The sequence below is a fragment of the Rhodnius prolixus genome, unplaced genomic scaffold, assembly GCF_049639745.1.
Source record: "Rhodnius prolixus isolate KJV_2025 unplaced genomic scaffold, Rpr scaffold_2, whole genome shotgun sequence".
NCBI lineage: Eukaryota > Metazoa > Arthropoda > Insecta > Hemiptera > Reduviidae > Rhodnius > Rhodnius prolixus.
Window position 1 is genome coordinate 27,567,205 of NW_027411592.1, and position 19,200 is coordinate 27,586,404.

Sequence of the window (19,200 nt, forward strand, 5' to 3'; positions counted from 1 at the left end):
GGTTCGATCTCCTATAAGGCTTGGCAGGTCTTAAATCTTTACAACTATACGTCTTCCTCTTCCTTATTTTGTACCTAACTTCTAACTCTGCTTCTAAATGTAAACTTTTACTTTTTTTTATCTATTCTCATTAATTACCTGCACAAAGGATGAAAAATATCCTGCATACCAAAACAATTTCACCATCTAGCAGGAGTAAAGTTATGTGCTTGAAACTTTCAGGTTTCTCAAATATTATATTTACATTTTCTGGATAGTGCTTATGTGGTATAGATTACTAAGCAGTAAAACAGGAGCACTGATTGAGGATAACAAGATCGAATTAAATCACAAATTCCAGCAGTCCCGTCCTCTTTACTTTTTTCATCATTAAGAAATAAACGATTTTAATTGTTGTTCCAGTTACAATCTTTTTTCGTGAATTCTTCATTTTTCTTATTTTAAATTATTGTAATAATTAGCCTCCACAATCTACTGTCCTGTCTTCTGGCGTATAATGTAATAAACATTACAAGATATCTATATACCAGTGATCTAGTCCTACTACGGAATAGAAATTGAAAGCAAGCGAACAGAGAAAGCTGTGAATTCTCAGAAAAAGTCTGGACCTCCTGGTATCAGGTATGGTGCAGATAAGTAAATAGAAACAACAGAGTGGAACTTTTTTGGCAGCGGCACGAGAAAAAAGGATTTGAGCCTAAATAGTATTTAAAAAAAGGCTATAAATTCACGTTTAACATGGAATAGGAAAGAAGAAACACATAACTGGAGCTGGTTTCAAAAATAAAGAATGTGAAGTTCAAAAGGGTATCTACAATATTTTATATTTGGCTGTGGAATGTAGAAGCTACGACAGACAAGCGAACGGTTAGACGCGAAATCTGCAAAGCTAAGATGTATTGTGATAATGAGTTCGATTCTCGGTCTAGGCCTTGGATTTTATTTAATGGTTAATTATTCATTGTAAAATACGTTTGCTATTTGCCACCATCCACACCTAATTCGGTAGTTGGATGCAAAGTGAAAAAATAAGCGTTACTTTATTTCTTTTTCTTTTTTTATTTGAAGAAACTAGTACGTAGTAATAAATAGAGCGTCAAGAGAATGTCAACAGAGTAATTCATACAATTTAAAAATTTGGCTGCTTTCCAGAAAATCCTATTTGGATTATAATTATGAAAGCCTTTTCAGATACACAAATTTTTAAAAAATCCTATTATTATGTAATCAGAATTTAATCTTATTTACCTCCTCAGAAGAGAAGTCTGGATCAACCACAGGAAATCCATTATGTTTGGTATTTTTTAAAACATTCACTATAGCTCCAACTGTTGTAACTTTTGGTAAAGCTATTACGTTTGTATTCATTATATTTTGTACAGGAATCCAAGAACAGTATGGTGGAACCGTTTTTTGTAACAATGGCATTCCTTTCATCAGACATTCAGACTGATAGAGGGACTGTAAACGTTTCAAAATTATAAATAAAAAATCTGGAGCAAAGCAGTTTATGTGGACCAGAATTAAACAGACAAAAGTATTCTAACTTTTTCTTTACCATCAATATACCTCCTCGCTATCCAAAGCTTTCTGAAAAAAAAAAATTAAAAAAGTACCCAGCCATAATAGCAATTACTGTTGGTTCCTCTTTTCACGTTAACTCTGATTAGTTTCATACTTATTCGTTGTTGGTATTTATATTTGCATGAACTGTTAGTAACTATGTTTACGTTTCCTTATAAAAATGCAAGGTGAGCATTAAGTTCCATTATGCATCCACATTGTCCGCATATTCATAGAATTCACATCGTGGTCATGGCAAGAAATAACTTAAACTGGCAAGACAATGGGTCTATTTGGGATGATTCAACTTAAAGTAACAGTGTTTCTTTCATGTGCAATGAGACATTTTCAATACGGCAGAAGTGATGGTAGTAAATGCGTATCGAACAGCGTCTTTTCTGACAAATAAGTTTGTAGTATCATCGTTCGATTATCTATTTAAATATGGTTATATTTATCGTCGATAATTCTGATGATAATCTCTAATATCAATACTATAATGAGTTGGAGTTCATTCTATTGAAAGCGTTTGTAACTGAGCAGTCACCGATCTAGCATCTAAGGAATGAACTAATCTCGTACTTAACCCTCCGAAAGAAGTATGGATGATTAAATAAGATCATTGAAACCCAGCAATCATTTTTCAAATTAGCACTGTTTTATAATTCTTCAACAAAATGCTGGTTCTCTTTACTCCAGAAATAACGTTATTACACTGCGGTATATTGCATACTCGTTTCCCTTTGTAGACAAAGTCAGAAAGACATCGAAAAATCAATTGCCTACAAGCGTGAAGAGGTTTTAATGTCCATCCATAACAATCAATTAGTTCATGACTTTAAACCTATTCTCTTTTTTTGTATGTTCGAGGTAAGTTGCCACTCAGAACACGTTGCTGAAGGCTTTTATCTTTACTCGACATAAATTTTCCATACAAATGTATTTCTAAAATTAAAGTTTGCAACAAAGTAACGAACATGTGAAGTAACTCGTAAAATTTGATGAGACTATATAGGGTATTTCCTTTCCCACTGCTTATTTCAGATATTTGGGTACATTATGTTAAAACTCAAATTACTTATTATATTTTTGCTATAATGAAAGTATCTTGAAGGTAATACTAAAGATCCAACAATATTTCAGTGTTCAGAAGATATTTAAATATAAGCGATTTCTATTTGAGGATTTGTAGTTTTACTTATGGACAAAGTTCCCAGGAACAGAAATTATGATTTCCTGCATGTTGCAAAACCGGCCTAGTGGCAAAATATCTCGATAACCATCTGCGTAACATTTACAGAGTTGCGTACTCAATTTAATCAAATTAAAGACTTCTTTATAATCAGCAAAATTATTTATTAGCACCTACTAAGTAAACAATTAATATTATTTTTGTACTTACATGTGTCAAATTATCAGCAACAAATTTAGTGATAATAACGACAATAAATACTGGCAAGCCAAATGCTATCTGTCCACTAGACTCAAGCAAAATTATACCTATACTAAGACAGATCCTAGTTGTCCCGCATATATGTGACGCTGCTGCCAAAAAAGCGTACATCTGTGGACGACACCAAGCTTTCTAAAAAAAAGTAATTAACAGAAGTGCTCTTAACTGAAATTTCTCAAAAAAAAAAAAAAAAGTTACAAATACAGGTTCTAATCCCCATGAGTTCAACGTTTATTCAAAGTTAAGTCGTTTCCGAGAAACTTTCGAAAAATTGTTGAACTCCTTTTGTAAAATAATACTTGTTGAGAGATTTTGGTCGCTAAGTTACAATCGGGTACTCTGGTAAGACCAATCGAAATACAAAGTTTCAGCTTCCTGTATTTTTCTTTGTTGAGATTGTCATCACGAACACACAGTAGAAACACACAAAGCGAGAGGGAGCATTGTTTAAAAATCACTTACTCGGACTCAGGAGATTTAAAAATTATATTTTTACTACAGGATAATTATATTATAACTCTCTAAATATGAAAATTTCACATTAATACAACTTTGTTTATCTAGAAAGAAAATGTAAAAATCATATTTTGTAATTGTTTAATCTCTTTTAAAAAAAAACCTTGACTTCAAGCCCCAGGTATGGTCTAAGAGGCAGCAATTTTATTGAACATGAGGGAATATGAGAATGGTTCTCATCACCGTGTCCTCACAACCAGGTTCATACTAACTCAATTCCCCAATGTTAATCTGGGACAATGCCTTAGGTGCGCTGATAGGAAAACAATCTTTAAGGGCACAATAAGGCGTGATAGCCATTATATGGCCTTAAGCGCTGATACAAACTTATAGCAGAGTAATATAAAAGATCCCCAACAATCAGTGTTTAGGAGATATTTAAATATTGGATACTATATCCGTTATTAGCGCAACCTCATTCGCAGTGATAATTTGATAAGATATAGCAAATTATCAAAAAATAAAAATTTATAATAAAACTAACCGTTTGTGGGGCCAATATCAGTAGTGATTCCGCTAAGAGACGCCCCCAAGCTGCTCCAGTAATTATATGGGGAATGAAAATTCCTCCGGAAATGGCTATTCCCATATAAATAGCAGATAGTATGAAATAATATACCAATAACACTAAAAGTGGCTTTACTCCTATTAATCTCTCTGAAATATAATTAAATATTATTGTACTATTATATCTTATAAGTGAAACTTTGTGGCTGATGATTTCTTTAATCTTTAGGATTTCGTCATAAATGAAAAAAACGAAAAGAAATGAACTTGTCCCATAGTCATTATTTCGAGGAAAATGTGAGCTTCTTAAGCATAAAATGTAAACAATATAATAGCTAATTAATAAAATGGAAGTAATATTAATAAGAAAGTAAATTCAAGCAGATTGTAAATAACTTAATTCTGTGATAAAAATTAATATAAACCTTTTTAAAATAGAAACCATTTTTTTTTTTTTTTTCTAAAAACTAACTGATTTTTAAGGCACTATTCATAATTACCTCTTCATAATTAGGGAATAGAGAAGATTTACTATATTCAAATATGTAGGGTATTTTATCTGAAATAGGAAGTTAGAGATAAAAACTATAAAGCTAATTTACACAAAAAAGATTTTACTTTTTTCTCGACATTGGATCATTGTCTTTACCTGAAGTACTTTCAATTCTTCGAAATTCTGGACAAATAAATGTTAAATACCACTTGTTACAAATGAATCACTTCACATAAGTTTCTTCATTTTATTATAATTTGCTCCTGGGAGGAGGGTGTATTGCAAACAAAGTCGAATGTTGAAATTGAGTTTTAGAAGCTACTGAGTGCGAAAAAATGGTTCGTCTATATTTAACTGTCCGAGAGATCTACAAAAACTTCAAGAAAAAGCGTATCGTAGAACACCCAATTTTGGCAATTTTATTCTCTTTTTTTTATAAAAGACAACATTCCCAAATTTTCTTTAATGCATAGCCTAGTTTGTAAGCAGTGGTGTCTTCGAGCCGGTACTTTCTTTTTCGACAGGAACGCGTTCCGGAACTAAAGATGATTTCTGTTTTAACGAAAATTGGTTGACATATTAGAAAAAAAAAAAAAAAAAAAAAAAAAAAAAAAAATACGCGAATACAATTTTTTACTAGTTTCCTTAACAATATGGCTCGAAGACTACCCACAGAAAATAATTTATTAATGAATTTCGAGTATTGGATTCAACGGAATGGCCAACGGATATCGAATCTGACTAAGGAGAAAATGAAATCGGGTCGTTATGCAACAGATTTAAATTAATAACATCAACGACGAGATGTATCAATGCGTTTAGAGATTATATTGATAATGGAGGCAAAGAAACTCCTGAAGATTTACAAATTTTAATTCGATATATAAATACTATTCCTTGCAGTTCGGCAGAATGCGAGCGAGGATTTAGTAATTATTTTAAATGGACAAAGAAAGGACCCATCGCAACAATTATTTAATCGAGATGATTAAATAAAAATTTGGTTGAGGTCTCATCGTTCAGCAGATGACAACAAAATAAAGAAAGTTCGACCAAAAGATCCTGAATAATCCTATTTGGAATATTTCATAAAAATTATTATTAAGCGTTCCGGTAAAAAAATAATTAACAGGACACCCCTGTCCTACACTGTCCTGTTTTTACAACAAATAGAATTCGAGAAAAATGTTAAAAATGGGCTTTTGCCCATTTTTATGGCAGGCATTTTTCATCAATTCTCACACAAGTATTAATGCCTCAAATAAACTTCCCTTATTACTTTTTTATTTAAACTAAGGCGCAACAACATTAGAGGTCATTAGTGCTCGGATCTTTTTTCAGTAAACAGCCGGATTACGGACAGGGTTCTCTCAATGCTGTCCATCACTGGCCAATGAGCTAATAGAAGCTCCTAGGAAGATAGGCAGATAAATATTTATTTGGCTTTTAAAATACAAAATTTTACAGCCAGTGAGTCTGTTCCACAAATTACATTCATATTACAGATTACATACTAAGAAAATAACATTCTAAATAGAGTTATTAATAGAGAAAAAATAATTAAGACTAATAAAATAACCGATAATAAATAACTAAAATTACATTATTATTATTTAAGAACTGAAATACTACTTATCAAAATAATAACTGAAATCAATAAGAACAATGATAATAATAAAAGAAAAGAAAATTGTAGAATCAAAATAATAATCAACATAGAATGTTCCTCATTGAAATATTAGAACAATATAATGATGCATAGTAATAATAACACATACTACATACATTTAAAGGGCGTAGGCCATCTGTGTTTTTAGAAATAATTAACTATTTGTTGCATATCTATTTAATTTTCTAATCTTTAAAGTTTGCCAAATAAAATAGTAAATATCGTTAATTTTGGTCACATCATTGATTTCTAACAATCGAGCAACATTCGAAAACTGATCACTATTGTTACAGATATATTTACTAATGTAATTTTCTCTACTATTCCTATACAGGAGATAATTTAATAAAAAATTGTAAAGAGCACTCTCTAAATTACAAATGGCCATCATTCTCACTAAAACGATACTGTTCGTGTAATTTTAGCTTAAAGTTCTAGTTTATACTGCCTTCAGTTAGCACCCATTTTGATCGTTTTAATTTAATAGCTAACATCTCGAGAATTGTGATGAAACTAATAACATAATCGTTACGCTGCTAGACAATTGCAAGCATAAATTCATGGCTAGTGTTCTTTCAACTAGCAAAAATAAAGTAAAAATAAACTAAATTTGACCTTTACCATCACAAATAAGGGTGTTCATTAATGAAACATCATTTTGAAAGAAAAATAAAAGAACTGTCGGGAGTTGTCCTTTACCACAATGCCACTGAAAAAGTAAAATAGATATTATAAATTAAGAGATGTTGCTTTAGCAATGTAAAAAATTGGGAAAATAAGAACATTATCTCGTACAACAATATTTCAGTGAATTTGACCAATTTTCTTCTAACATCGAAGATACTGAACATTCAGTAATCCATAAATAACCAGGTGGGTGAACTTTCCATAACTATGAGGGTGATTAGTTTTACTTACCGCCATATGTAAATATAGTTCAGCCACTACAAAGTAGTTTCAATTTTAGAGATAAACATATCTTCCCGAGAACTCTCCATGAAACAACTTTTTTAAAGATCTCAAATCAAATGTAGTCGTTTACGATACATTAAAAAACACAGAACAATTCTGAACTGGTGAAATGCCACAATAATGGTTAAACTGATTCCTTCAATAAACTTCAATAACATTTTAGGTACTAAACCAGAGAACATTCAAAAAAATCCATTTTCCTGGGATATTTGTTCACACTGAGATGCTTTCGTAGTTAATGTAAAGAAAAAGAAAAAAAATTCAGTAGAAGCGTCCTCACTAAAAGAGGTAACATAAAATCTACTGCAACCACTCGCCGACAAATGTAAGCTTGGGGTTTTTACAAAACTCAAGTCCCAGTCAACTTCTTATAGAAGCGAAATATGTTGCCTGTATGTATGAGAATGACATTGGCTTTCGCCGTAGAGCCAAAGTAAAAGAATGAATTGCCAAAGGTACATATCGTCTCAAGTGCAGTTGGAACATGACAGCGCCTAAAGTAAATGTCAGGATCGCCTAATGCAGTGTCCAAGAGGCCATTACATCTTTTAAACTTACGAAAAATGTTATTAAAGATAGTTACCAGTAACCAGACAATAATTATTTTCAATATGATAAAAAATCACCTTTATTAGTGTCACAAATTCATTTTCTCTTAGTCCACCTCGACTGCACTCTGTTACACTTAACAAGATGATTAAGCTAATTATAGCAGTAACAGTAGAAACCACTACCACCTCTAAAATTTTTAACCAATTTTTCTTGATGTACCTAAACAACAGATAAAAATCATAATTTAAGAGGAAATCTGCAAGATCTTGCATTTCAGGGTTTGTGCTTTAGAGAAGTGAAATGGTAAAACTTACGCAAAAGAAGATTCCTACTTGAACCCACTTATTTCACGTGCACCATTAGCTCTTGAACAATTTTATTATTTTAATAAATTTTAACACAAAAAATGTAGCCACCTGAGTCTATCAATTCCAAGAAAACTGCGTTATTACTCTCATCAATAGCAAAAGGTTCCGAACGACAACTCAGCTGTTTCTAAATATTAAAAATCCTACTCCTATTTATCTCTCCATTATCTAAGACTTTTATTAATGGGATGATCCTTCGACTCCAGCATTCTTGTCGCTATTTCCACCAAAGCTCGTCTCCGGGCGCTATGGTGGGATTGAGCTATGCCTCTAAGTCTCGGGATACTGGGAAGACGATGAATGTTGGGACGGAATCTTTTCTTAAGCTGTAAGTTTCGCTGTTCAGTTGTACACAGCTTTTTTTGGCGGCCCTTTTAACTTTACCGCGATGCTTATTCCCGCGCTTCTGGTTTCCGCAAACTTCTGTAGCCTCGTATATTATAACCTTCGCTATGTTTCTATTTCTTTTCCTTCCAGGCTACAGTGCTCGTTCATCGGCAAGAGGAAGAAGCAACAACCGCCGTCCTGTATCCTTTACATTACATATTCCTCTCTTCAGCATCAGTTTTTCTCCATCTTCATCTGTAGGGGTTTCTTGGTGTCTTTCGTTTGCCCCCTTTATGGCCCCTACCCTTCCGGCCTTGACCCTACTTGGTGTCCAATCTTGACGAGGTAGTGGGGCTTACGCACTAAGGGCACAAGACATTAACCCTCTCTAAAACTCTCGCGGCTTCTGGGTGTAGATGCCTTCGCGCGCCTACATTCGCCAATAAAAAAGCCAAATGGGTACATATTATTACGTGCACAATATTTTTATTTGTTCAACAATTTCTTCAATAAAAATTAATATTGGCCTTTCATTCCTCATAAATTCCGCTTAAAAATGAACTAAAGATAAAACAGCAGACAAAGGCATAACCAATGTATTAGAGAAGTGTAAAAAACTCTGGCGTGAACAGTCTCACTTGCTGATTGTGATTAGGTATCACCAATTAAAAGTGTTCTCCATTTACAGGTAGTGCATTGCAGTTACTGACTAAGAAGAAAGAAAGAATACTGCCAATTCAGTCATTATATTTTATTTTTGCCAAGCTTTCGACCTAAGCCATAAGTAGTCAGGACATACCAACCTTACATATAAAAATGTAAAAGAATATTACATTGCCAAAAGCATAAGCCCTGAAGATGACCTAGTCCATGAATCGAAATCTTGGCAAAAATTAAACATAATGACTGAAACTGGCATTATTCTTTCTTCTTTCTTGATTGATGAATTAGTTACCATAAACAATGTACATTACTAAGATTTATAAATAGATATACATTGGCAGGTGCCGAACGCCTTTTAGCATCTTTTCCAGTAAAGCGTACGTCAGTCAAACTGATCTCTCGAATTCTCCAACACTCCCCAAAAGTCATTTTTCCAAAAACTTTACCAAAAAATTGTTTTGGTTTTCGAGTTTTACGTTGTTTTAAGGAAAATCGGAGAGCCGCCGTTTCAGTGAAAGTTACGAAATCAAAACTTCAAAAATCTACACTGTATGATCAAACATTTGGTCAATCGTTTTTTCTCAGGATTGAAATTCCAACAATAAAATTATTAATTACTCTTACTAAACTGATTGGTTATTCATTCTCTTGAAATAGCACAACAGGAAATTGTACGAAAGATGTACTTTTCAGGGAGATCTTATATTATATTGCTATTTGTCGGGCAAAAGCTCGACATTTCACAGACAACAAATTGCATATAACTAGATTTTATGTTAAGTAAATACTTCTTTCGCCAATAAGAGATTTGCACTTCTAAACAGTTCCAAGCACTTCCTGTCAAACCACCAATAATTCCAAATACGATGAAAAGAAGGATTTCAAAAAACCGATATTCCATGAATGTGTCACGGTTTTCAATATCAGCCAGAAACTGTAAGTCTTTCTCCATCACACATCCTGAAAATGAACTACTATTTAAATTTCAATCTGCGGTCAATGGTACATCTTATTTCCAGGATGATCCATTTAAAACGCACGAATCGCTAATAACCTTTTAGGAAAGCGGAATTTCGAAAAAGCCCACGAAGTAAACTATATGTTGTTTTTTTTGTCTAGTTATCAAATTTTTCAACCCCGATGCTATAGCTTCATTTTTTGGCGGAGTTACGGGAAAAAACGTATGTGAGGTTTCATAAGGACCACTGGTTTTGACATGATTATGAAAACAACATAAAAAATTGTGTAAAATGCAGTTAACCCCGTTTCGATATCCTTAATACAATACTCGTATTTGTCGAGATATTTATGATCAAAGTTACAATTTTATCTATTCGCGATCGGTTTTCAATATTAATTTTCCACCAGAAATGCACGTTCTGGGAGGTCCTCCTAATCATAGGTCAAGAAGTCTTGCATACGGGGTACATTAAAATGATGTGATGATTGCTTTTATTTGAAGATAAAACAAATTTATCCTGATTCTCCCACAACCATTACATTACTCTACATTCTTTAAAATCTTCAACTATTATTAGTTTTGTTCTTTGCGTCAAAAATAACATTTTTTGCAGTCAGAGGATCTCCCAAAACGTGTATTTCTGGTGGAAAATTAATACTGAAAACAGATCACGAATAGATAAAATTGTAACTTTGATCATAAATATCTCGACAAATATTAGGGATATCGAAACGGGGTTAACGGAATTTTCACAATTTTTTATGTAGTTTTCATAATCATTGTCAAAACCAGTGGTCCTTATGAAAACCCAATTAGGTTTTTGCCCGTAACTCCGCCAAAAATGAAGATACAGCGTCGGGGTTGAAAAATTTGAAAATGACAAAAAAAACATAGTTTACTCCGTGGGTCTTTTCGAAATTCCGCTTTCCTAAAAAGTTATTAGCCATTGGTGCGTTTTAAATGGATCACCCTGTATATTAAGACAGAAAGCTTGGTTAATCTTTTAAAATTTGAATTTTAAAGCACATAAAAACAATCATTATTCAGTAATATCAATATTCAATAGGTGATCAGTCCAACAATAAATGAAAATGACACATTAGAGGTACTCCCTAAAAACTCCTCTCGCCAAGAAGTGTCCTTATCAAATTTTTCTGAACAAATGTTTCAATAAAAGTCATAGAGCTTCTATGCTTAATAATTACCAATTTTAAGAAAATTGACTGAGCTGCTTTTGAGAAAATAAAAAAAAATTACATTATCTATACAATACAGTGACAATTCAGATTGGCTGATTTTATCCATTTTCGGCTTCCAGGGCCTTACTTAAACTAGACCAAATTAAAACTTTCTGCGAGTTTTATTTTTGAGATGTTGACCACTAAATCCTTAGGAAAAAATGGATAAAAAGCACAAACTTTCTTTAAAAATTAACCCTAGGGTGGTGGTCACTCCTTAGGTAGTCCATTCTTAGGAGGATTTCCAGCCGTTCGCCCGAGCATCAGCAAAGATAAGTTACTTTTAGCGGAGATATGTGTTAAAGACCATAAATAAAACGTCCATATTTGGTTCGAGATTGGGGGCGGAAGAGCATACTTTACTATTCACATTTTTAAAACAAAAAGTAGCTACACGAGGGATTCGAACTGGGTATCTCCCACTTTCAAATACCCCTTCATAACCACGATACCAACACCCGCCCCATTAACTACAATAATTCTAACTTCGTATGTTGGTAATATATTGTACTTGATACACGTATTTACAAGTTTCATTCTTTTTATTTTTTCTTGGCCTTTCGGTTAGGTGCAAATTAGCCATCTTTCAGTAGTTTATCTTCAGGTAGTTGGTAGTTTGTCTGGTAAAATGTATAGTTTAAAATCTTTGACAGAATAGTTGCGTGAAAACGTGTTATATTTTAATGTTATTTGGCCTCATGTAGTTGTACAAGTCTGGGTAAGTCAGTATAGTACTAAAGTTGGTTGGAAGTGGGTAGTTCGTCTGTAATATTGCCTTCCACAGCTGAACCCTACCGTTCTTGTTCTTGCTACAGGCCAAGATAATGTGATTGGCTTCGGCTGTTGATTCCTTGTCGCAGGAGCAGATGGGGTCTATTTTTATATCAGTAAGTGCCAAATAGTGAGGGAAGTGGTTGTAGTTGAATTTCAGTCTGCTAATAGTACAGTAAAATCCTCTATTTTCCGGAAATGCTGTAAACCATGATTTCATTGGAATGGAGGACTGTATAGAGGATTCCCTTTAACTGTTGTCGAGATTGAATAAATGTCACGACCATTTTCGGTTTCTATAAGTTTCTTAGATCTTAAGGAGATAGTGGCTCTGTAGGCGTTTCTTGGAGACAGGTGGCCAGTTTCGCGCCGATTGCCACCCAATCCGCAGTGTACTCTCACCCACACCAGATACACTAATCTACCGTTAGAATTTATCTTGTGTAGCAGAGTTTGCCTGTCCAGGATCAAAAAGGAAGTGTTTTAACTTTTGGAGAGCGCGATCATTATGGCAGAGCGCTGAACATTCGCTGACCAGATTTCGGCTAGGCATTTATTAATGGCTGTGTGTTCGGCTGTAGATATTGAAGATGAGTTGTGCATTTTGTAATTAGAACAGATGTCAGATTAGGAATCATCGACTGAACACCTTTCTGATTTTTAGAACCGTCCGAATAGAAGTAATTGAATTGAGGAAATTTGGTACTAAGCGTGGGTAGGTAGTTGTGTTTGTTTAAAGAACTAGGAAGGTTTGGTACGTGTTGGTAAAGCTTGGTATGAAGGTAAGAGTGCTGTAGTTTGCAGTGCTGAAGGAGATAGTGGCTCTGTAGGCGTTTCTTGGAGACAGGTGGCCAGTTTCGCGCCGATTGCCACCCAATCCGCAGTGTACTCTCACCCACTCCAGATACACTAATCTACCGTTAGAATTTAAACTTAGAGTAATCAAAGCAGTATCTTGGAAGGGGAAGTTATTGTAGGGAGGAAGAGAAGCGCGACAGGTCGCGGAAAACCTCAACTAGAATTGGAGTTTTCTTTCTGGACCAACTTATTCCTGTTATATTAGATATTTTCCGAATAGTTGGATGGTTTTTGACCACTAGCTTGTCCACAATGAAACGAGAAGCTAAAAGCTTCCTCCCAATTTCAAAATCACGGGTCTCTAGCAGAAGTGAATTCGTAGGTGTGGAGTTAAGACCTCCCAATTTACAGATACTGGGTACGACAATAAATGCACTTTAGAGGAACATTATGTACCAACTTTAAAGAAGATTTTTAGAACAATCGGAAAAATCTTAAAACATCGAACAATCGACTATCCATTAAAGTAGATTACCGACCAAGCGATTTCCTTAAAATTAGAAAAAGTGGTTACTTATTTAATTCCGTCTGATAAAAGTATATTTTTATATGGGAACGATAATAATGTAATGTCTTTTTGGCAGGAAGCCGGTGTCAACCCCCTCACCCAAACGTGAAAAATCAATGCATTTTCCGGAGAAATTAATTGAAAGAAAACTTAAATGAAAATCTTCGGGCCACAAATCAGTGGAAAATCTCAAATCAATAAAAATTTCGATAAAGAGTAGTTACCGAAAGCAGATTTTTTTTTTTCAAAAAGCTTGTTTTCAGGAGCCTTCATGTAATAAACTAAATATGAACTTTAAACTCTGCGATTTTCAGTTTCAGTTATACTCTAGTACATACCAAAAACTTTCATACGCGTACGGAGCAATTCTAAAAATACTTTTACGACGTGATTTACTACTCTGCAAAAGCGTGAAATCACTTTAAAAACTCCAAATTATAAATCTTAAAATATAAATACTACAGATTTGAAAGAAAATATGTTTATATGTTGCCTCAATACAATCCAAAGACATTTCATGAAGTAAGAATTGTATAAAATGTCAGAATTTCATGACAGTCGGTCACATTTTCAAAAGTTAACATAATTTATTAGCTTTTTTGTTTATTTTATTATCAAATACTGATAATCATTATTAACCATTATCATTTGGGAAAAGACATTTTTTAAATAATACGTCTTTTCTAATTTGAGCAATTTTCTATCCAGTTCTAAGGGATATTTCTTTGAATGTATTCCTTTCAGCAAATTAAAAACGTACTAAGCAACTTAAAGTGTTAGAGATTAAAGATGGGATATAATGATATGTTTTCTCCTTAATAAGTATATGTAGAAGTCGTCATTCTTTACAACAGCGTTTCCCAACCTTTTTTGAATCGCGTACCACTTGGTACTTCATCATACTAAATTGGACCACTTCGTAAAAATGATGGTATTTCGTGAAATTTTTTATTCCGAGTCTGTTATTTTACTAACATCATCTTTATTTGCATAGTTACAAATCTTTTACAAAGGATTTTCAAGTTCATGTTCACTTCATAAACCTTGTAATGTGTAGGATCTTAGTTTTTAAAACTTTTTTTAAATAATTAAAAATTGCGTAAATATTTTTCTCTTCATAATTATTAATTAATTTACAAATTTCTTCTACACGATTATTATATTTGTGTATATGGTGTGGGATTCTAAAACTTTCATAGACTGGACAGCTGATACACAATTAATGTTTCCGGCTCGTTCTTATTACACATGCAATTATCTTTAGGTTTGATAGTATAAATTACATTATTAATTTTAAATTTAATAATATAAAAGCCACCCAATCTTATTTCAGAAAGAATTCTTATAACTCGAAAAGAAATGAATTTATCTAAATATTGTTGACTAACATTTTGAAATAAATTTTGAGACTTCGGAAATATTAAACATAATGTTATTTACTTTATTTAAATCAGTTAAGTGCAAATGTTCCCTGTTTTATTATAGAAATATTAGATTTGTGATATAAGCATTCTAATAAGCAATTCTAATTCTAGAAAGGGTTTGAAATCCAATTAACATTTGTGTTTTGGAAAATACTCCATGAGAGACAATGTTAATCCTGTTAAATGTGCTATTATACTTTCTCGTATATCTTGAGGCAGACTAACCTTATTGCTGTGCATATTAACAACTTTACTGTATAATATAATTAATTGAAATAATTTTTATGAATTATAGGACAAAACGTTTCTATGATATATTTATGATTTAATTTTTTATGTCCGCCGTTATTATTTTTCGAGCACCACCAACCAGCAACTCGCGTACCACAGGTTGGGAAACGCTGCTTTACAACAATCGAATACACCAAGCTCTGAAGAAGGATGAAATCCAAAGGTTTACAAAGTACAAGCTTGAGTTTGTAAACTACTTTGGACTGGAAATTATTTTCAAATTGAAACAACCATATGCAGTGGCGCCCAAAAGTATTTGCACAAGTGAATTATTTCCTGTTTCTAAATGAGTCCACGAAGTAGGATCCCAAAACTTTTATCATTATAATCTTTAGTTCAACTTAAAAACATTTAATAACAAAACGAGATAAAATATTAACATTTAAATGAATAATTCAGAAAATAAAAAAAATTGACCGTTCAAAAGTATTTGCACAACCTAGAATGAATATGCTCATATTGACAAATTTTAATTATATTCACTACAAAAGTAAAGTTTAAAGTTGTTCTTTGTCATTTTTCATTTCCAACTGTCATTTGTTTATATTATGTACCAATCTTAATAGAGTATGGCATCAAAAAAATTGTTCAATTCAGCCGAATTATCCCTCGCAACCAGAGAATTTTTTTTTTTTAATATGGGGAAAACCTACCACGAAATCGGAAAAATTTTGAATTTGTGTTTTCCCGCAGTGTGGTACGTAATTAAAGGATACGAGGAAATGGGGAAATACTTAAATAAACCAAGAAAAGGTCGACCAAAAATTTTAACGGCAAGAGATTGTCGGAAAATTGTCCATGAGGCAACAATAAATCCATCATCGAGTGCTTGGCAATTGGTTGAAAAGGTGGAAACGACTTCTCAAAAGAGTGTAAGCGTTACTACTGTAAAAAGAATGCTTAATCAAGCTGATTTACACGGAAGCGTTCCTAGGAGCAAACCATTCATAACAGAACTCAACCGGAGGAAGAGGCTCGAATTCGCCAAAACCTATTAAACATGCCTTTAGAATTTGGGCAAAATGTACTATTTATTGATGAAAGCAAGTTTAATGTCTTCGGAAGCGATGGTAAGAAATACACTTGGCGAAGGCCAAATCAAGAACTGAAAAGATTGCATGTTAGACCAACTGTCAAACATGGTAGAGTGCATGTTACGGGTATGGGGATGTGTGGCGTGTAGCGGAGTCGGCAAACTGGTTCAGATTCATGGCAATATGACAGCAGATGGCTATGTGAGTATATTCCGCGACAACTTAAAGAGTAGTGCTGAGAATTTGGGCACTCAAAACTCCTATATCTTTCAATAGGACAATGATCCTAAACATACAGCTAACAAAACAAAAGAGTGGCTACTGCATACCCCACAATCCCCTGACTTAAACCTAATTGAAAATTTGAGGAGATTCTGGAGCAGAAGGCGCCAAACACACCATTACGAAAAAGGGACCGTCTGGTTGAAGTTTTACTCGAAGGATGGGAAAAACTTGATTCCAATTTTGAAAAAAAAACTTGGTTAATTCAATCCCTAGAAGACTGCGGGCCGTAATTGAAGCCAAGGGACTTCATACTAAGTACTAAAATTAAAATTCTGACATCTTATTTGCAAAATAAATTTGTTGTGCAAATACTTTTGTACTGTCAATTTTTTTTATTTTCTGAATTACTAATTTACATGTTAATATTTTATCTCGTTTTGTTATTAAATGTTCTTAAGTTGAACTAAAGATTATTATGATAAAAGTTTTGGGATCCTATTTCGTGTACTCATTTAGAAACAGGAAGTAATACACTAGTGCAAATGCTTTTGGGCGCCACTGAAATACTCGTGAGTTAAACAAAACAAAACAGCCTCCTTCTTAACGAGCGCATACAGAAACCAAACATTTTGTAATATTTCTTCTCTGGAAAGAAATTTAAAATATATATAATTTTTTTTTTTCTTTACTAATGCAATACTTCATGTTTAATGATAAGAAAAACAATTGTTTAACCCTCAACCCAGCACATGGACATCTCAGACTTGAGTGAATTCCTGAAGTGATCTATCTATTGGCAGAACTGCATGTACTATTAATACGAATAAGTGCTTAATGTAAATTACATGAGAGGGCAATAATTGCCAGTAGAGACTGCAATAGACCAAATTCACCCACTGGCACTGCTTCTTTTGTCAAGCAGAGAATTATGTGGGTCTATTAGATCTGTATACCAATCGGTATTATTTTTTTTTTTTATTTAATTGTACGAGTTGCCACAAAGACGGGAAGACTGATTTGAAGAAGTTTTGACATGTCAAACCAGTTTGTCTTGAATGGTCAAGAAAATATGCTTGGCTCATGAATAACAAGCCAACTGATGTAATCCATCAATTTTTATTTTAACGAATAATTTTTTCAAAAAAAAAAAACAAAAAAAACGTATTCAGGATAATTGTTTTAAGTTTTGTCCAGTCGTCTACTTTACTTTGTGCTGAACACGGGCTTTCTTTTCTTTATTGTTTGTTTTTCAAGCTTATTGACTGAAAGCAAGTGATCTTATACCCTAAATCATGTTTGAAGCGTACCTTAGAGTTAGTATGTTGGAATTTATTTCTTTAAAAAATTGAATAACTAAATATTTTGTGAAATATAGTTTTGAATTTTTTTTCTCAAGTTTCCTCTAGAATAACAACAGCTTTATGTGTTCTAGTGCCAAAAAAAAAACAAGGATGCCCAAAAGAAATACAACTCCGATCATATTGCTTGTAAACTGGCTAAAAATATTTACTGGTTTCATTGTCACCATTTTATCGAACTTCCCATATGTTGCGTTGAGGGTTAAATTGGTAGCAAAAACAATTTACCAACACAGTGATGTATCAATATCAACTTTATGGTGGCACTGGTAAAAGAAGTTATTACTGAGCCAAACAAGATATTTGTTGTTAATTCCTTAGTACCGTAAACTATACCTTCTTCTAATGCCAAAACAACTCCACCTGCAACAACAGAATGAAAAAATGCTTGGGTTTTCAGCGAATCGCTCTACGGTTATATCATCCATTTCAGATAAAATATCAGTTAAAAGTGTCAATGTACTACAAGGCATTTAACGTTTTGTATAATTTGTAACAAAGAATAGCAAGAAAAACTAAAAATATAAGTATTCGAAGTAAGACTGCAAAGCGGGGGTTATTTGATTGCTTCACATATTTATTTTCTTCATCCTCCAGTAATTAATATAAAACAAAAAATTAACAATATTTTGGACTTCAATTCAAAAATCAATTTACACGCCCACTAAATGTAAAGTGAAGAAGAAATCCAGATCAATTACACAATATTAATAACACCACAACACCTAATTATACCTCCAATACTAACCCATAAAAAATTCGCATCTCTATCTTACAATGAACCAGATGGTGCGCAAAAATGACACATTAAGTAAAGCAACAATAATTACACGGCATAGACAACAGTCAGACGGTAACAAAAGTACAATAGAAACATCATTTGAAACATCGCTGTGCAAAAACAAATCAAAATAATACTCAGAAACTCGGAAGTCTCCAGAAAATAAATTTATTATATGTTGATACAAATACACAATATTTCACCGGAAAAAAAAATTATCTGTAAAAATGGAACAACCCATCATAACATATAGGTACTTTCGGTCAGGCTGATAAATAAGAAAATTTATTATCCCAATTCCATCACCTATCTGTACAGTCAATTTATTAAAAAATGCCGACAAAGAAAAAACACATTTCAGTTTACCCGCCACTAGTGCTCCGTAATCACGATGGAACCCAGAAGAAAGTCAGCCTGTACAAGTATTACACCTCAATGTTTATATTTTTTATTTTATTTTATTTATTTATTAATGTTTATTAACAGGAATATTTTTACATAGGTGTATATATACAATAATTTAACATTATTATTGCTTTGGATATTATCCGTCAGCAGAGTTGCAAATGCGAAGTTACATTTTAAGAATCAATATAAATATAATAATTAAAAATAATAATAAAAAACAAGAAAAAACACTTATTAAAGGAAAAAAAACTCTGTTTTTT

The 19,200-nt window shown here is 32.9% G+C and overlaps 1 protein-coding gene across 7 annotated transcripts in view; it reads right to left on the reverse strand.

The window, feature by feature from the left end:
* LOC141449348 (H(+)/Cl(-) exchange transporter 7-like) overlaps positions 1-19,200 on the reverse strand; it is a 122,610-nt gene that overhangs the window by 58,721 nt on the left and 44,689 nt on the right. For all 7 annotated transcript variants that reach the window (XM_074118707.1, XM_074118709.1, XM_074118708.1 and 4 more), the window contains 7 exons: positions 17,980-18,114; positions 9,872-10,043; positions 7,800-7,944; positions 6,823-6,910; positions 4,017-4,189; positions 2,966-3,148; positions 1,249-1,461 (listed from right to left, as the gene is read on the reverse strand). In XM_074118707.1, the coding sequence (XP_073974808.1) occupies positions 1,249-1,461; positions 2,966-3,148; positions 4,017-4,189; positions 6,823-6,910; positions 7,800-7,944; positions 9,872-10,043; positions 17,980-18,114 (1,109 nt within the window). The remainder of the gene's footprint in view (positions 1-1,248; positions 1,462-2,965; positions 3,149-4,016; positions 4,190-6,822; positions 6,911-7,799; positions 7,945-9,871; positions 10,044-17,979; positions 18,115-19,200) is intronic.